The sequence below is a fragment of the Xenopus tropicalis genome, chromosome 6 (assembly GCF_000004195.4).
Source record: "Xenopus tropicalis strain Nigerian chromosome 6, UCB_Xtro_10.0, whole genome shotgun sequence".
In the NCBI taxonomy this organism is placed as follows: domain Eukaryota; kingdom Metazoa; phylum Chordata; class Amphibia; order Anura; family Pipidae; genus Xenopus; species Xenopus tropicalis.
The window spans coordinates 146,766,493-146,782,550 of record NC_030682.2 but is presented as its reverse complement, the minus strand read 5'-3'; the positions used below and the strand labels follow the sequence as shown (position 1 = coordinate 146,782,550).

General features: G+C 40.7%; 1 protein-coding gene across 2 annotated transcripts in view; it reads right to left on the bottom strand.

Annotated features, from left to right (window-relative positions):
- Positions 1 to 16,058, bottom strand: part of ago2 (argonaute 2, RISC catalytic component) — a 40,276-nt gene that overhangs the window by 14,620 nt on the left and 9,598 nt on the right. For both annotated transcript variants that reach the window (XM_012964517.3, NM_001004877.1), the window contains 6 exon segments: positions 5,271 to 5,469; positions 3,839 to 3,959; positions 2,683 to 2,867; positions 2,421 to 2,557; positions 1,208 to 1,342; positions 829 to 916 (listed from right to left, as the gene is read on the bottom strand). In XM_012964517.3, coding sequence (XP_012819971.1) covers positions 829 to 916; positions 1,208 to 1,342; positions 2,421 to 2,557; positions 2,683 to 2,867; positions 3,839 to 3,959; positions 5,271 to 5,469 — 865 coding nt within the window.

Below are 16,058 nucleotides of genomic sequence, written 5' to 3'. Positions count from 1 at the left end.
AGGGATATTCTTCACAAACTCGTCTCTGACACACACAATATATCTGGCTCGGCTTTGAGCAATGGGATTTTCCCTACAACAAATCAGACCGTTATTTTGGGTATTATATGGAAATGCAAGCTCTTCATTCAGTCTGATGACTGTAAGTCAATATGTCTCTAATACGGAGTTTTTGTGGATGATATTTCAGGAGTTAAGGACAACCATTTACATCAGAGCAGAACCCCCTTAGGCAAGATTAAACATGGTTTCATGAACAGTTTTTTGTTTTTTTGCCAGGCACCCCAGGTGAGCCTTTATGAAATACAACTGGAAGAGAAGGGAAATCTTTTTACTGTTCCATTCCATGGTATGAAACATTGAAACAATTAATCTAGCAAAGAGGCATTCTGAAAGTCAGAATGAAAGATTAATATTAAACATAAGCAATAAAACAGAATATTAAATCTTGTGGCGTTTCTTGGTTGCCAGGGTAAGTAACCACAGCAACCAGTTTTTTTTTTCCCTTTACCATTGTCTCAGAACTACCGAATGGAGTTCAACAATAAACCAAACTACCAAATATGAATTTATAAAGTTATAGTTGGCACCTTGTTTTTTTTACCAATGTGAGTTTATGGGTTTCATGGTGACCCAGCCTAAATCTCATTTTTAGGTCCTAACCTAACATAGTATTTACTAACTCAGTGATTGCTGTACCAGCAGGCCCCAAACTGTATATTTTACTATATAAAGCTTGGGGCCTAGAAATAAGCACAACAAAAAGGACATTTCAAAAACCATAATAAAAAAAAAAGAAAATTATTTAATAAGTGGAGAAGAACATACGTTTGATGACTTGCTGGTCGCCTTGTTACGTTGCAAACTCTGTATTTCCGTTTCATTTGTCCACAGTGAGTTATTTCCACTTTTAAACCTACATGGATGTTAGACACCAATATTTATTTGCATGGCGTTTGTGATTGCTATATTTAATTTCACAACAAAAGTATCAAAACTAAGATGTGTGTTTAACCTCTTGCCTGCTGGAGCTCTTTAATATTGCAATTCAGTGCCCAATTCAACACAAAGCACAAATCAACGGGCAACTCACATAAGTAAAAGCTATGGTACCGGAAGGGCCCAAGCTGTATATTTTACTATATACAGAAGGCAGGTGTTTAAAGAAACCTACAGATTAAGAAAAAGTTACTTGAAGTTAATTTACCTTTAATTTCTTTGGTAAATTTAACCCTTTGGGAATCAGTCAGAGGTTTCTGTTGCTCCTCGATGCTTTTAAAATCCAGAACTTCACACATAAACTCAATTACTGGTTGTGCTTTGTAAAATGCTGTAGCAGACACTGTGGATGCATTAAAAATAAAATTGTAAACCAGTTTGTATATTGTGTTCTAGAAGTGTTGTTATAAGTAACTTATGAGAGAACAGCAACAATTGCACAAAACCATATATTAAGGGACACGACTATACCTACCAGCACTCATTCAAACCTTACACTTGCATTTTTTTTTTTATTCTTCCCCCACTGCTACTGTTACAGTAATATTAGCTCTGCTGGGAGTTTCCATCGTGCTTAAGCTTCCATTCATCTTAGGAGCTTGCAACAAGCTGTCATATCACTTCCTATAGTCCTGTAGCAGTGTTACAAACAAGCCAACAAGGACAGCTGTCTGCCTCCTGGGTTGCTAGGTATGACATCATTAATCAGCAGGAACAGCCCCCTAAGTTTGCTCATAGTCTGTACAGAGAGATACCATAAAACTATGGCAGCATAGGGATTCCCCTGTACTAAGCACAATTCAGTAGGAACAGCCCCTAAGTTTGCTCATAGCCTGTACAGAGAGATACCATAAAACTATGGCAGCATAGGGATTCCCCTGTACTAAGCACAATTCAGCAGGAACAGCCCCCTAAGTTTGCTCATAGCCTGTACAGAGAGATACCATAAAACTATGGCAGCATAGGGATTCCCCTGTACTAAGCACAATTCCGCTTAGAACAGCCCCTGTACAGAAACAGGTCACAAACGGATTTACCAGAAGGGTGAAAAAAGTGAAGTGGCTTTATACAAAATGTAATAATTTGCTTCAAGTTTTATGCAAGGACAACTGAATTCGGTATGTTACCAGTCATGAGAAAATACTTAATTGGAACCACTTGAGCCAAAATGTCTCTTAAACTTAAACTTTTTAAATAGGGGGCTCAGAGTGTTGGGGGGCGCAGACTATAGTTAGTCCTCAAACTACGCGCCATTAGTGTCAGCCGGTGGGACGCAGTGCCGTGCTGGGGCAGAGGACCAGGCGGAGGCAGACAGGTAGTAGCCAGGGGTGAGGACACAGCAGGGGCCAGGTAAATGACCTTGGAGGGCTGTAGTTTGAGGACCCCTGGTTTAGAAATACAACTCTTTTCTCTATACCTACCATCGATATTGAGCATCATTTTCCAGAGCGACGGCCGTACGGACTGATGAAATCCAAACCAAACTTCTCTGCCACCCCCGAGAGGATTTGCACAGCCTTCAGATGCAGTAAAAAAAGAACGACCAACTGGTGTATACCTATTTTCCAAAATAATTCCATTATTACTCGCATGCCCACCATGAATAGAGTATGCCGCTTAAAGAATAGCTTAATATGTATAAAATCAGTCAATTGAATAAAATCTGTGCTAATAAAACAGTACCTCATAGAAGGTAAATGCCTCATCACAACATCTAAAGCCTGAATTGTCTCAAAAGGGACACTGGGAAGACGACCAGACAGTGCATCATGTAGGGCCTGCAAGCTTACACACGCCATCCACTTGATTGCAACTTTGAAGATGCGATCTTTCCCTTCCCCAGGTAGTGTGACTTCTAACTCCACCTGCTGTGGGAAGAAACAAAAAGATGATTCTGAATTCATTCAGCACATATCCAAAATAACCTAACAGCACCAATGTTCCAACGTTATAAACATATACATAAATGTATATACGCTATATATGCTATGTGTATGCTATATACACCTTTCCCAAAGTGATGAATGTATTCAACTATTTATTTTTATAAAAAAAAACACAATATATTTTATATATCTATGTTATAGATTAAAAAGCAATATCAGATCTTGTTTGCCACTTCCCTGCATAATTTGAGTTAGCTTAAAGGGAACTGCCATGATTTTTATACAGAGTATTAATTGGGAAAGCCCCAGTTTCACATTTATTTTTTAATTTTCTACTTTTGACAAGCTGGCACAATATTATATATATATATATATATATATAATATTATATTATATATTATATAATATAAATATAATATAAATATAATATAAATATATATATATATATATACATATACATATACACACACACACACAAACATATATATATATCCCCATCTGTTGTGTCTGTTTCTGGCTTACAGATAAGGAGAGGTTTATTTTGTAGGAGGGATTTATCACCTGCCACAACTGCCCTGAGAAATGAGGAAACTAAAAAAGAAAGCACTTTTATTTTCCCCTTTTTCCCTGTTCTGCTCAAGAACAAAAAAAATTATTATAAATTTAATTAAAACTGGCAAAATCAATGTTCAGAAAAATTCCTTTCCATTGAACTGCTGAAGAAGGAAGTATATTGCCCACAGAGAACACATTTCTAGGTAGCTTCATATATTTGGCTAGGTTATTAATATGTTTCTACTTTATACCATCCATAATAAGAACTTAATGAAGACACATAACAAAAACAAACACTGACGGCTCACAGCACAAGATGACATGACTTTGGCAAGCCGCTCTAACGTAACAGGTGGTAAATGAAATAGGGAGAAACAAACACAAATAAGAAAACTTACTTTATCTCTTGCAATCGGAAGAGGCATTGCAGTGTAAAGGTTTTTTCTTCCATCAAACACTGGTTTTCGATCCCCGAAGATTTGAGCTTTAAAGTGCTGGACCATGTGTTCAACTATTTCCCTAAAAGTAAAGGGGACAGACACACACATTTATCCCTTTATCACAATATTTTTGTAAAAATGACTGTGAGAGCTGATTTTTCTATACAAAAACCCAAAACATACAAGGCAGTAGCCTTTCAGGTTATTTGCCAAAACACACTCTCTAGTCTAGATTATCCATCCATATCCATAAGCAGTGGAGTAATAGAGTCGGTACCTTTAGACAGGCATAGGAGAACGCCCTTAATACATATTTAATATAAACAGTGCCTACTGAGCTTAAAGGAGAGGAAAAGGTAAAAACCAAGTAAGCTTTAGCAGAAAGGTCTATGTAAATACTAGGGATGCACCGAACCCACTTTTTTGGATTCTGCCGAACCCCCGAACCAATCCTGATGGATTCTGCCGAATCCCGAACTGAATCCGAATTGGCATATACTGCGCGTGCGGCTAATAATTTTCCCCCCTAAATTTTAACCCTTTCCGAATGCTAATTAGTACATGCTAATTTATGCTAATTAGGATTCGGTTCAGCCGGGACCGTGGATTCGGCCAAAACCCAATCCATCAAAAAAATGGCTGGATTTGGCGCATCCCTCGTAAATACAGCAATAAGCACTCACAAAAATGCTACACTGAGTCCTCTATCAAAAGAAAAACAGGATTTCTTGTCCACTCCCCCCTTCCCATGGGAAATGTGGGATCTGTGCTTCCAACGGCTATAACTGCAGCCGGAAGCTACCAAGACCAAGCTAAAATGGCAGCTGCTATAAGAGGGAGCTTCTAAGGCTGTTTACTGAGGTATGGTAAAGCTTTCTGCTGAATAAATACAGCGTTCTAGTTGGTACTAATGTGGCGACTCTATTGGCAGTAAAATGCCAAAATGACTTTCCTTCTCCTTTAAGATTTCAAGAAGGTCTGGTAATCGCCCCACCAATGACAGTTACTGTGTTATTACCTCCCTGCCTTACTTATTTAGCCTAATATATGGATGGACAGGGGGGCTAAAGGTGGTCATACAATTTCGGCAGCTTATCTGCCCCTGTATGGGCACTAAAGACAGGCCTGCCCAACCGAGATCCGGCATGTTTGATTTTTCAGCGGATCGGGGACCACATCAGCTTGTCAATGCAGTCCCCGAATGTCCCCTATGGTGCCTATACCTGCCTTTTTAACTTGATCAACAAACGACCGAATTAGCCAGATATCTCCCACCTGTGGGTGGGGATATCGGGAGAAGATCCGCTCACTTGGCGACCTCGCCAAGCGAGCGTATCTTACAGTGAACGGACACCTTAAGGTGCAGAAGGATAATGTATAGACTGAATACCTGTTTACTCGTCTGGGGCATTTCTCTGGTTTTATATCAATCTCATAGTGATATATTTCAATTTTGGGAATGTCCATTTCAAAAAAGTTGGCCTGGAGCTTGATGGTCCTCCCTGAGGTACCAAAATCTGGCCGTGGCGGAGGCTTGAAGGTATACGCCGGCATTGGGAGAGGTGGTGTTGGGGTTGGTGGAACGAGCACTAAAGAGAGAAAAAAAAAAAAAAGATGATTACAACTTCTATACAATACATATATGCTTATTTTAAAGTAAGATAGATGAAAATAGTATCCCTTTAAGTAGCAAAACAGAGGTGAAATTATTTGACTTTAATGCTGGATCTCATGAGACTCCCCCTGTTTTAATTTCCACCAGCAACTCCTTGTGATCCCGGTGTCCCAGCATATTCTGTGCCCTAAAGACATACACCTTGAATGCTGTTAGATCCCAGTAAACCACATTTGAGTCCTATATATAAGCACTGCATAAATAATCCTCTTTCCCTTTTCAGTTTGATGGGGAACACATCATTTTTGCAGCCAAAACCAACCCTGCTGCAGCCTATTGACTTTTAGTGAGAGCTGCCTGACTGTAGGTATCTTGGCTCCAAACACACTGTTAGAGCTTTTTCAGGCTAAGAGCCAGTTGTACTGGGAGAGCCAGGTCATTCCCACTGAATCTCAATAAAAGTGGCCAGGATGGTTTTGGGCGCTTCCCCACTAGCCGATATATACCCTATAATAGGCCTCCTAGGAAGCTTTCTGGAGGGAGAGTATATACATACACATACATGTATAGGACCTGTTTTCCAAAATGCTCAGGACCTAGGATTGGGTTTCTTTGATTGCTGAAATTGCGAAACTGGAAAGCTGCAAAGTAACTCAATCTGGTTGCCAGGGCCAAAATAACCCTAGCAACCATGCACTGATTTGAATGAAAGACTGGGATACGAATAGGCGAGGGCCTGAATAGAAAGACTAGTAATTAAAAGTAGCAATTACTATAAATTTGGATCCTTACAGAGCATTTGTTTTTTTGTTTTTTATTTTTAGACAGGGTCAGTGACCATCATTTGAAAGCTAGAAAAATTCGGAAGAAAGCAAATAATTAAAAAAACTATATAAAAGAAAAAATAAAGACCAATTGAAAAGTTGCTTGGAATTATCCATTCTATGACATGCTAAAAGTAAAGGTGAACTCCGCCCCCCGCCATTAAGCTTACTTAAAAAGTAGCGAAGCATAGAATCCAGGATTCGGCAGGATTCTGCCAAATCCACGGTCCTGCCCGAGTCATAAAAATTGCATGACCAATATAGTGGATTTGTTTCATCCCCATTAAAACGTAATTTAAACATTACTGAAACCCAATAGGATTGATTTGCCTCCAATTAGAATTATATCTTAGATGGGGGTTTTATCATTACAGAGAGAAAAAGGAAATTGTTGATTAAAATGGGAATTCCATCTGGATAACAGATCCTATGAAATAAATGCTTTTAAGACTGCTACATCTTCTAACCGATAGCAACCAATCTCTGTTGGCAGTAACTGGTCAGCTGTCAACTGTTTGGAAACTGGTTTGTGAGGGTTACTATAGGTGGGCAAAGGTTAGACTATATTACTTTACCCGATATGCATTCTAGGAGATCTAGATAAAGCAATAGAGGCGCAGCACTGCTGTCACTGCGTACAGAAGCAGTGCAAAAAAAGTGCAGTTATCTGGGACTTATCTACAGAAGCAGATTTTTGGAGAGGTGACTTTAGGCAACACCCAGTGTTCCTGCAATGCTGTCTGAGCAGATAAGCCCCCGGCACAGACACAGCCAAGCCATGTATATTATTCAGCAAGAAAATCAACTAAACCTTATTAGCAATTATCCAAAATGTCCTTTCATTTGGTCACAAAAGTATTATACATTAATAACATAACATACACATATATATACATACATACAGACATACAGAGAGAGATATTACATACATATACATATATATTTATATAAAATAGTTTCTCAAATGAGAAACTAGAATATGAATAGAAGTGGGTCTGAATAGAAAGGTAAGTAATAAGTAACAAGGAGAAGAGAAATACATTTTTGGCTGCTGAGTCTGTGACCCCCTTTTGAAAGCTGAAGAGTCAGAAAAGCGAATAATTCAAAATTTTCAAAAAAAAAAAAAAAAAAAAAAATGGAGACCAAATGAAAAGTTGCTAATAACTGGCCATTCTAGAACAAACTAAAAGTTAGGGGAACCACTCCAATAGCATCACAGTGTTAAATGTTTAGGTAATTCTGAAGTTGTAAAGGTCAGTCATGGCTCTCACACCTATAGGATAAATTCTCTCATTTGTGGGTGCTGTATAGACATGTTACTTTTTTTTATTGGCCCCTCAGTTCACCAACTATGATGCTGCCCTGCCCAGATATTCCGACCAACCAAATCAGAGAAACACTAAGTGACAGGTTACTTTAAGGAATATAGGCTAAATGTTGCACTCACTGCATATACATATAGCCTGTCCCAGGGGCCACAAGTAGGCTCCTGAGGAACCTTAACCTTAAGCGACTCTGGCTTCTACAGCAGCTGTGCTGCAACCATTGATCCTTCATGCTGACAGGCCCCGGGCAGTATCGAATGACCCATGCAGCACCTGTCAGGGCCCATCTCCCAGCCTGCATTGCCAGTTGGAGACACGTACTCCTATGGCAACTTGAGCGACAACATCATATAAACTCATAAATACAGTTTTCTTTTTCTGGCTACTGTAGTTTTAAAGCTAAAAATAAATACAGTATATACACAGGAACGAACAGTTACAGAGCACAGCTCTGGCAACATAGAGCCGGGGTACAGTGCGCTGCTGCAGCTATGGAGCTCCTTCTTTACATCATTAAGGGGCCCCAGCGAGGCCTCCAAAGGGCACCGGGGTGACTTAAATAAGCACAATGCTGATAGACACTATAGATGTTATGTTAGAGGGTTATTTTCCAAAGTAAAAAGCTTGTGTGTTTCATGAGAAAGCAGCCTGGGCAGATACAATCCACAGATTATTCCTCTGCAGCCATACAGTTATTTGCAAATGAAGATGGCTGGCTGTTTAATATTCTATGTACTTCTTGTTGTGACTGCTGAAACAATGTATCAGAAACTGATTGGAAGAGAGAAACAAACACTGCTTTCAGTTGCAATTACAGTTACAAATTACTGTAAAGTGACACTGCCATGTTAGTTATGGGACACTTTTTATTTCTAAATGACACTGTTGCACAGCAAATAATTCCCTCTGCCATTTAACCTTTTATTCTTGAACCAACAAATGTATTTGTAGCTGTAATATTGGTGTGTAGGCGCCATCTCAGTGCATTGTGCCTGAGTCTGAGCTTTCAGCCAGCGCTACACATTAGAACTGCTTTCAGCTAACCTATTGTTTCTCCTACTCCCATGTAACTGGAGGAGTCCCAAGCCGGACTTGGATTTCTTACTATTGAGTGCTATTCTGATACCTACTGGGAGCTGCTATCTTGCTCCCTTCCCATTGTTCTGCTGATCGGCTGCTGGGGGTGAGGGGGGGATATCACTCCAACTTGCAGTGCAGCAGTAAAGTGTGCCTGAGTCTGAGCTTTCAGAAGGAGCCAGCACTACACATTAGAGCTGCTTTCAGCTAACCTATTGTTTCTCCTACTCCCATGTAACTGGAGGAGTCCCAAGCCAGACTTGGATTTCTTACTATTGAGTGCTATTCTGATACCTACTGGGAGCTGCTATCTTGCTCCCTTCCCATTGTTCTGCTGATCGGCTGCTGGGGGTGAGGGGGGGATATCACTCAAACTTGCAGCACAGCAGTAAAGTGTGACCCAGCCCGTCAATGGTTTAATGGTGCAGGCAAAGTAGGAGACTGATGCCAGTGGAGGGGCTGATACTCATCAACCCCATTCTCAGCTTTTAACTAGTAAAAGTTTATATTACGTATGCTGGAAAAATGCTTACATTTACGTAACTTTTTTTCATGTAAAGTTTTTTTGGGTGATTTCTCTTTTTAAAAAATTAAAATTTGACAGTTCATAGCTGAAGAAGCAAGTAATTTTACTAATAAATAATTTACTGTGATAACTGGAGTGCTTATAGCATTCTTGTTTTGGGGTTTTCTCCCTTAGATCAGTTTAAAAGTATTTCAGCTATTGAAAAGGGGAATATGTTCTACAAAACATTAACATGGCAGGGTGCACCATATACACTCATGTTTGAATTTATGGGCAGAATTCTCCTCCACGACATTAAAATAAAAACCACATGGGAGGTATAGGACCTGCTATCCAGAATATTTAGGAGTTTCCCAGATAAGGAGGCCAATTCCTGCATTTCAGGTTTAGTTGCTTAAGCTCAGCGGTATGAATCTTTTATTATAAATTGCTAGAAATGCATCCCTTTTTCCCCCAAATTAAATACAAACACAATGTAGCCATGCATATTATGTAATCCCAAATGAAAATTATAAAGGTCAATTCCCTGAGTCACCGGCTGAAACGTTTCCCAACTCAGAGGAAATCCTGCCGCTCATTTACAGATGATTCACAGGGGAAACCGAGCCAAGAAACTGAGCGCTCCCAAACCTGAGCCCTGAACTCTCCCCAACAACAAACGTATATTTGTATATACACACACACAGGAAAATCTCTGGCGCTGGCGAGGTAAACAAATAAGTTTGCCCATAGCCTGTACAGAGAGATACCATAAAACTATGGCACATAGGGATTCCCCTGTACTAAGCACAATTCAGCAGGAACAGCCCCCTAAGTTTGCCCATAGCCTGTACAGAGAGATACCATAAAACTATGGCACATAGGGATTCCCCTGTACTAAGCACAATTCAGCAGGAACAGCCCCCTAAGTTTGCTCATAGCCTGTACAGAGAGATACCATAAAACTATGGCACATAGGGATTCCCCTGTACTAAGCACAATTCAGCAGGAACAGCCCCCTAAGTTTGCTCATAGCCTGTACAGAGAAATACCATAAAACTATGGCACATAGGGATTCCCCTGTACTAAGCACAATTCAGCAGGAACAGTCCCCTAAGTTTGCTCATAGCCTGTACAGAGAGATACCATAAAACTATGGCACATAGGGATTCCCCTGTACTAAGCACAAGTCAGCAGGAACAGCCCCCTAAGTTTGCTCATAGCCTGTACAGAGAGATACCATAAAACTATGGCACATAGGGATTCCCCTGTACTAAGCACAATTCAGCAGGAACATAGGGATTCCCCAGTTGAGGGTGTAGTGGCTATGTAAAAAACTACCACAATGTCACCATGCATATGTTGTATGGAACTTCTTAGGGCCCATGTAATTATCTATGACAGTGCTGTCCAACTTCTGCGGTGCCGAGGGCCAAAATTTCTCTAGCATACATAGTGGAGGGCCGCTAATGGAAGCCAGTATTGACCACTCCCCTTTTTTAAACCACACCCACTTCAAACCACACCTATTTTATCACAATGGTGGTAGCACAGCAAAATCCAAAATGCTTGCGGGGATATCAACCGTCATTCATATGTGAAAGAATTATATTATGTCATATTAAGATATACCCCTAAATCCATGGATAGCACAGCAACTCCCAGCACATCATTACACACCTTAGGGACCATTTAATGGCTATTTCCAACTGCTAACAAACCCACAACAAACCCCTGCCTGGTTCACCTCCCACAGGCAGAGTATGGCACACATAGGCAGCACTCTGCCTGCCCTATGCTGCCTGTGTGTGCCATACTCTACCTGGCCTATGTTGCCTATGTGTGCAATGCTCTGCCTGCCATACCCTGCCTGTGTGTGCCATACTCTGCCTGCCCTACCTGTTTGTGCCATACCCTCCCTGCCCTATGATGTCTATCTGCCATAATCTGGCTACCCTATGGTCCCTGTGTGTGCCATACACACAGGCAGCATAGTCCAGGCAGTACATACAATGTTTGAGGTGTGAACAATGGGGGGTGATTACAGCCTGAGTCTGAGGTGTGAACACTGCAGGGGGTGAAAAATGCAGGGATTAAAAGGTGTGAACAACACAGGGGATTACATTTTTAAACAATACAGGGTGATTACAGCCTGAGTCTGAGGTGTGAACACTGCAGGGGGTGAAAAATGCAGGGATTAAAAGGTGTGAACAACACAGGGGGATTACATTTTTAAACAATACAGGGGGATTAAAGCCTGAATCTGAGGTGAGAACCATGCAGGGGGGCCAGTTAATCTCAGTACTGATACCATTTAAAGCTTACACAAAGGTAAGCCATCAAAGCAGCCAGACAGGTGGGGGCCACACAGAGGGGGGTCATGGGCCGCCAGTTGGACAGCACTGATCTATGAGGTTTGAGCTCTCTACTTTAGAGCATATAGTTTAGATTAGATTTTGTTTATAAATTATAAAGATCTATGCTTTTGTAGATTGTAGCAGAAAGAAATACATAAGCATTTTTAATTCATCAGAACGAGTACTTTCCAAAAATATATGGTTTTGTGGGATTCATTTACAGTTAGGGGATTCTGTGACACAGACACAGTTTTGTTTGCAGGGAGCAAAGTTTAAGACATTAATCAGAATAAGAAGCTACATTTTCTGTAAAGTGGTATCAATTAACTTCAACTTAAGTTTCCCCTGTCTTTTCTATATTCTGTAATTCTGTATTTAAACCCAAGAGCATGTACAAGTTAGTGTATTTTTGGTCTGTGGTAAAAAAAAAAAAAAAAAAAAAAAAAAATCGCCTGTAATAAGTTAAATGCAACGTATTCAACACAACCGAACCATCTCAATTCAAATGTGTTCTAGCCTTACATCTAAAAATAGGTTTATTTCTGGTACAGTGCTTTGATATTACTGTACATATTTGGCGTAGACACTTTGGGTAATGTCACAATAAGCTGTTTAACAACTGTGCCCTCAAAGTACTCAATCAGCCCAAAGCAGCCCTGTTATGCCATACAGGACAAGGTAAACTATTATGAAAATGAAATGTCCATAAATGCTTCATCTTGTCGAAATAAGAAGCTTTCTAAATATATTCAAATAATAAAAATATTGTACAGTTTGTAAAACAACTGAATTACTCTCCACAATTCCCCTCTCTACCTGCAGGCTTTGTGTCGGAGGCGGTTATTCTGAATGAAACAGTGCAGAACATTCAAGTGCAAAGGGATCCGCCATTTTGGGATTCAGCTGAATCCTTCGTGAAAGATTTGGCCGAATACCAAACCATTGTAAGCTCTTTTGGGCAGGGCTCTCTTCACCTCTTGTATCGGTTATTGGTTGCTTTATATGTTACTCCTTGTAGAGTGTAAGCTCTTTTGGGCACGGCTCCCTTCCCCTCTTGTATCGGTTACTGATTGCTTTATATGTTACTCCTTGTAGAGTGTAAGCTCTTTTGGGCAGGGCTCTCTTCCCCTCTTGTATCGGTTACTGATTGCTTTATATGTTACTCCTTGTAGAGTGTAAGCTCTTTTGGGCAGGGCTCTCTTCACCTCCTGTATCGGTTACTGATTGCTCTATATGTTACTCCTTGTAGAGTGTAAGCTCTTTTGGGCAGGGCTCCCTTCCCCTCTTGTATCGGTTACTGATTGCTTTATATGTTACTCCTTGTAGAGTGTAAGCTCTTTTGGGCAGGGCTCCCTTCCCCTCCTGTATCGGTTATTGATTGCTTTATATGTTACTCCTTGTAGAGTGTAAGCTCTTTTGGGCAGGGCTCTCTTCCCCTCTTGTATCGGTTACTGATTGCTTTATATGTTACTCCTTGTAGAGTGTAAGCTCTTTTGGGCAGGGCTCTCTTCACCTCTTGTATCGGTTACTGATTGCTTTATATGTTACTCTGTATGTCCAATGTATGTAACCCACTTATTGTACAGCGCTGCGGGATATGTTGGCACTTTACAAATAAATGATAATAATTAAAATAAGGGTTAAAGAGAACCGTTTGCGGTGCACAATTTCCAATATCTGTATTTGACAACAAGTCACACGATTTTAAAGATTCGGTTCGGCCAGAGGCCTGGATTTGACTGAATACGAATCCTGCTGAAAACGTCCGAATCCCAAACCAAATCTTGGATTCGGTGCATCCTTAGTCCAAATGATTATTTTTATAAAATGTTTTATTTCTATGCTTATTTAGAAAAAAAAAAAAAAATTTCATAATGTATTGTAAAGGGGACATATTATGTAAACAAAGCAGCATATGCCAGTGCATTATACATCTCTATATAAAGAATGTGATGAGAAAAGTTGTGTTTCAGGCTGATTTTTTAAAATTGTTCTCTAAAAAAGCTACTAGTCCAGCCCACGATTTCCATTCCTGCTGGCTCCTTTCCCAGGCTGCACAGGGAAGCTGCACTTGGCACACAGCACTGTAGTATAGGAACCAATCAGCAGCTAGCCTGACCTGGTAGGGAACTGTAGCAGCCTTGTGTGCATATTCTTTTGTGGGCAGACTTGTGCCTGCTAATTAGCCGGCATCTGCTATCTTGTTTCAAACATCAGAACCAGGGTGAAGAGTAAAAAGGTACTAACACTTTCGGGCTTATCTATCAATTTCCGAGTTTGTGAATTTGGGTTTCTTTTTCTGAATCAAATAAACTCATTTTTTTAGCACAAAAAAGACTTAAATTGTGAAAGGAAAAATCAAACTCTAAAGTTACAATTACAGTTTCGTTGATAAATCACCCCGAGCGTTTTACCCACAAGCAAGAGTAGGATAAACAAAATACTGGTGATATTTGATTTGGCCTATGCCGAGCAATACAAACAATTATCGCAGATTGGTACTTGTGAAATGGACAACTGCAAACGAGCACTCATTGAAATCAGTACAATTAGGGGAAGATGGATTAATCAGGGGAGCCACAATGAGTTTGTATTCTAATGAAAGAGCCCTGGGATCCGATTATAATTGTGTAATCCTTGTTTGTTACATAGCTGCAAGACCCCGGTTGCTTGTAAATGAATGGAATGTAGCGCATAACTGGCTGGCACACTATAAATGACTGTAACGATGAAAAGGCCCAGTAGTGGCTCGGCCCCCCCCGTGAGAAGCAGATCTGATGGGATTATGCCGAGAGCTCAGAACAACATTCAGCCTTGTGAATGGAAACCCATGGCCATATTAGGAGCTTGTCCTCAGATAACTCCCAGCACTCAGGGCTGTGTGTGAGCCGGAGACTGACGGGGCAGGCAACAACACCTTCCCACCCAGCTACAACTGCCACACAATTCCTGGGTGGAAACAATAAAACAATTTATTTTATAGAAAAACAAATTCCACCCCCCAGTGCGGTATATAATGAAATGTATGCGCAGGGTATGGCGCTGGGGATTGCTGCCGGCTACAGATCACAAGATTAGGTTTCATCATTACATAACACTCATGCTGTGAGACTCGGCCATGCAGGGGGAACTGCTGTGTGCAATTCTCTTGCACTCGGAAACCCTCTCAGATAATCAGTCTGTGTTTCTAGGAAACCAGACAGTCTACACTAAGGATTTCCCCAGTCACAGATTGCAGTGGCAGCCCAGGCCATTTGCAACATCAGACTTTATCAGATTAAAATCTATTTCTATTCAAACTACCTGAGATTAATAAGGATGTGTCCTTTTATACTATCAAAAGCACAAACCCAGCGCTCCAGAATGCCCACTGTTCTGTAAGGAACACATACTATACATTTATTTACACATTCATTTTCTCCAAGTTACGAATACCTTAGTACAGGTATAGGATCCCTTATCTGGAAACACGTTATCCAGAAAGTTCTGAATTACAAAAAGGATATCTTCCATAGACTCCATTATAAGCAAATTATTCTAATTTTGTACTTGATCCCAACTAAGATATAATTACCCCTTATTGGGGCAGAACAGCCCTATTGGGTTTATTTCATGGTTAAATGATTCCCTTTTCTCTGTAATAATAAAACAGTACCTGTACTTGATCCCAACTAAGATATAATTACCCCTTATTGGGGCAGAACAGCCCTATTGGGTTTATTTCATGGTTAAATGATTCCCTTTTCTCTGTAATAATAAAACAGTACCTGTACTTGATCCCAACTAAGATATAATTACCCCTTATTGGGGGCAGAACAGCCCTATTGGGTTTATTTAATGGTTAAATGATTCCCTTTTCTCTGTAATAATAAAACAGTACGTGTACTTGATCCCAACTAAAGGCCCCCATACACAGGCCGATAATAGCTGTCGATATGGGTCCCTTGGACCGACTCAGCAGCTTATCTGCCCGTGTAGGGGCAGAAACGAGCGGGCTGGCCGACCGATATCTGGCCTGAATTTGGCCAGATATCGATCGGCCAGGTTAAAAGATTCAGTCGGATCGGGGGCCGCATCGGCTCGTTGATGCGGTCCCCGAACCGACTGCCCCATTGCCGCCTACATAATCCGGTCGTTCCCAGGGCCAAACGATCGGATTATTTATTTATTTATTTATTTTTTTAACTTCAAGCTCCCGGATATCGCCCACCCGTAGGTGGGGATATCGGGGGAAGATCCGCTCGCTTGGCGTGTACCGTGTATGGGGACCTTAAGATATAATTACAGTATTTTTCTCTGTATAAAACGCACTTTTTCTTCCCCAAAACTGGGGGGGGAAAGTAGGTGCGTCTTATACGGCGAACTACATCTTCCTCTAAGTGCCGCGGCTCTCTGCCGCATCCTTGCTTTAAAAGGTTGAGCCCGTGCGTACTGACGTCACACGCACAGGGCACAACCTTATAAAAGCACAGAAG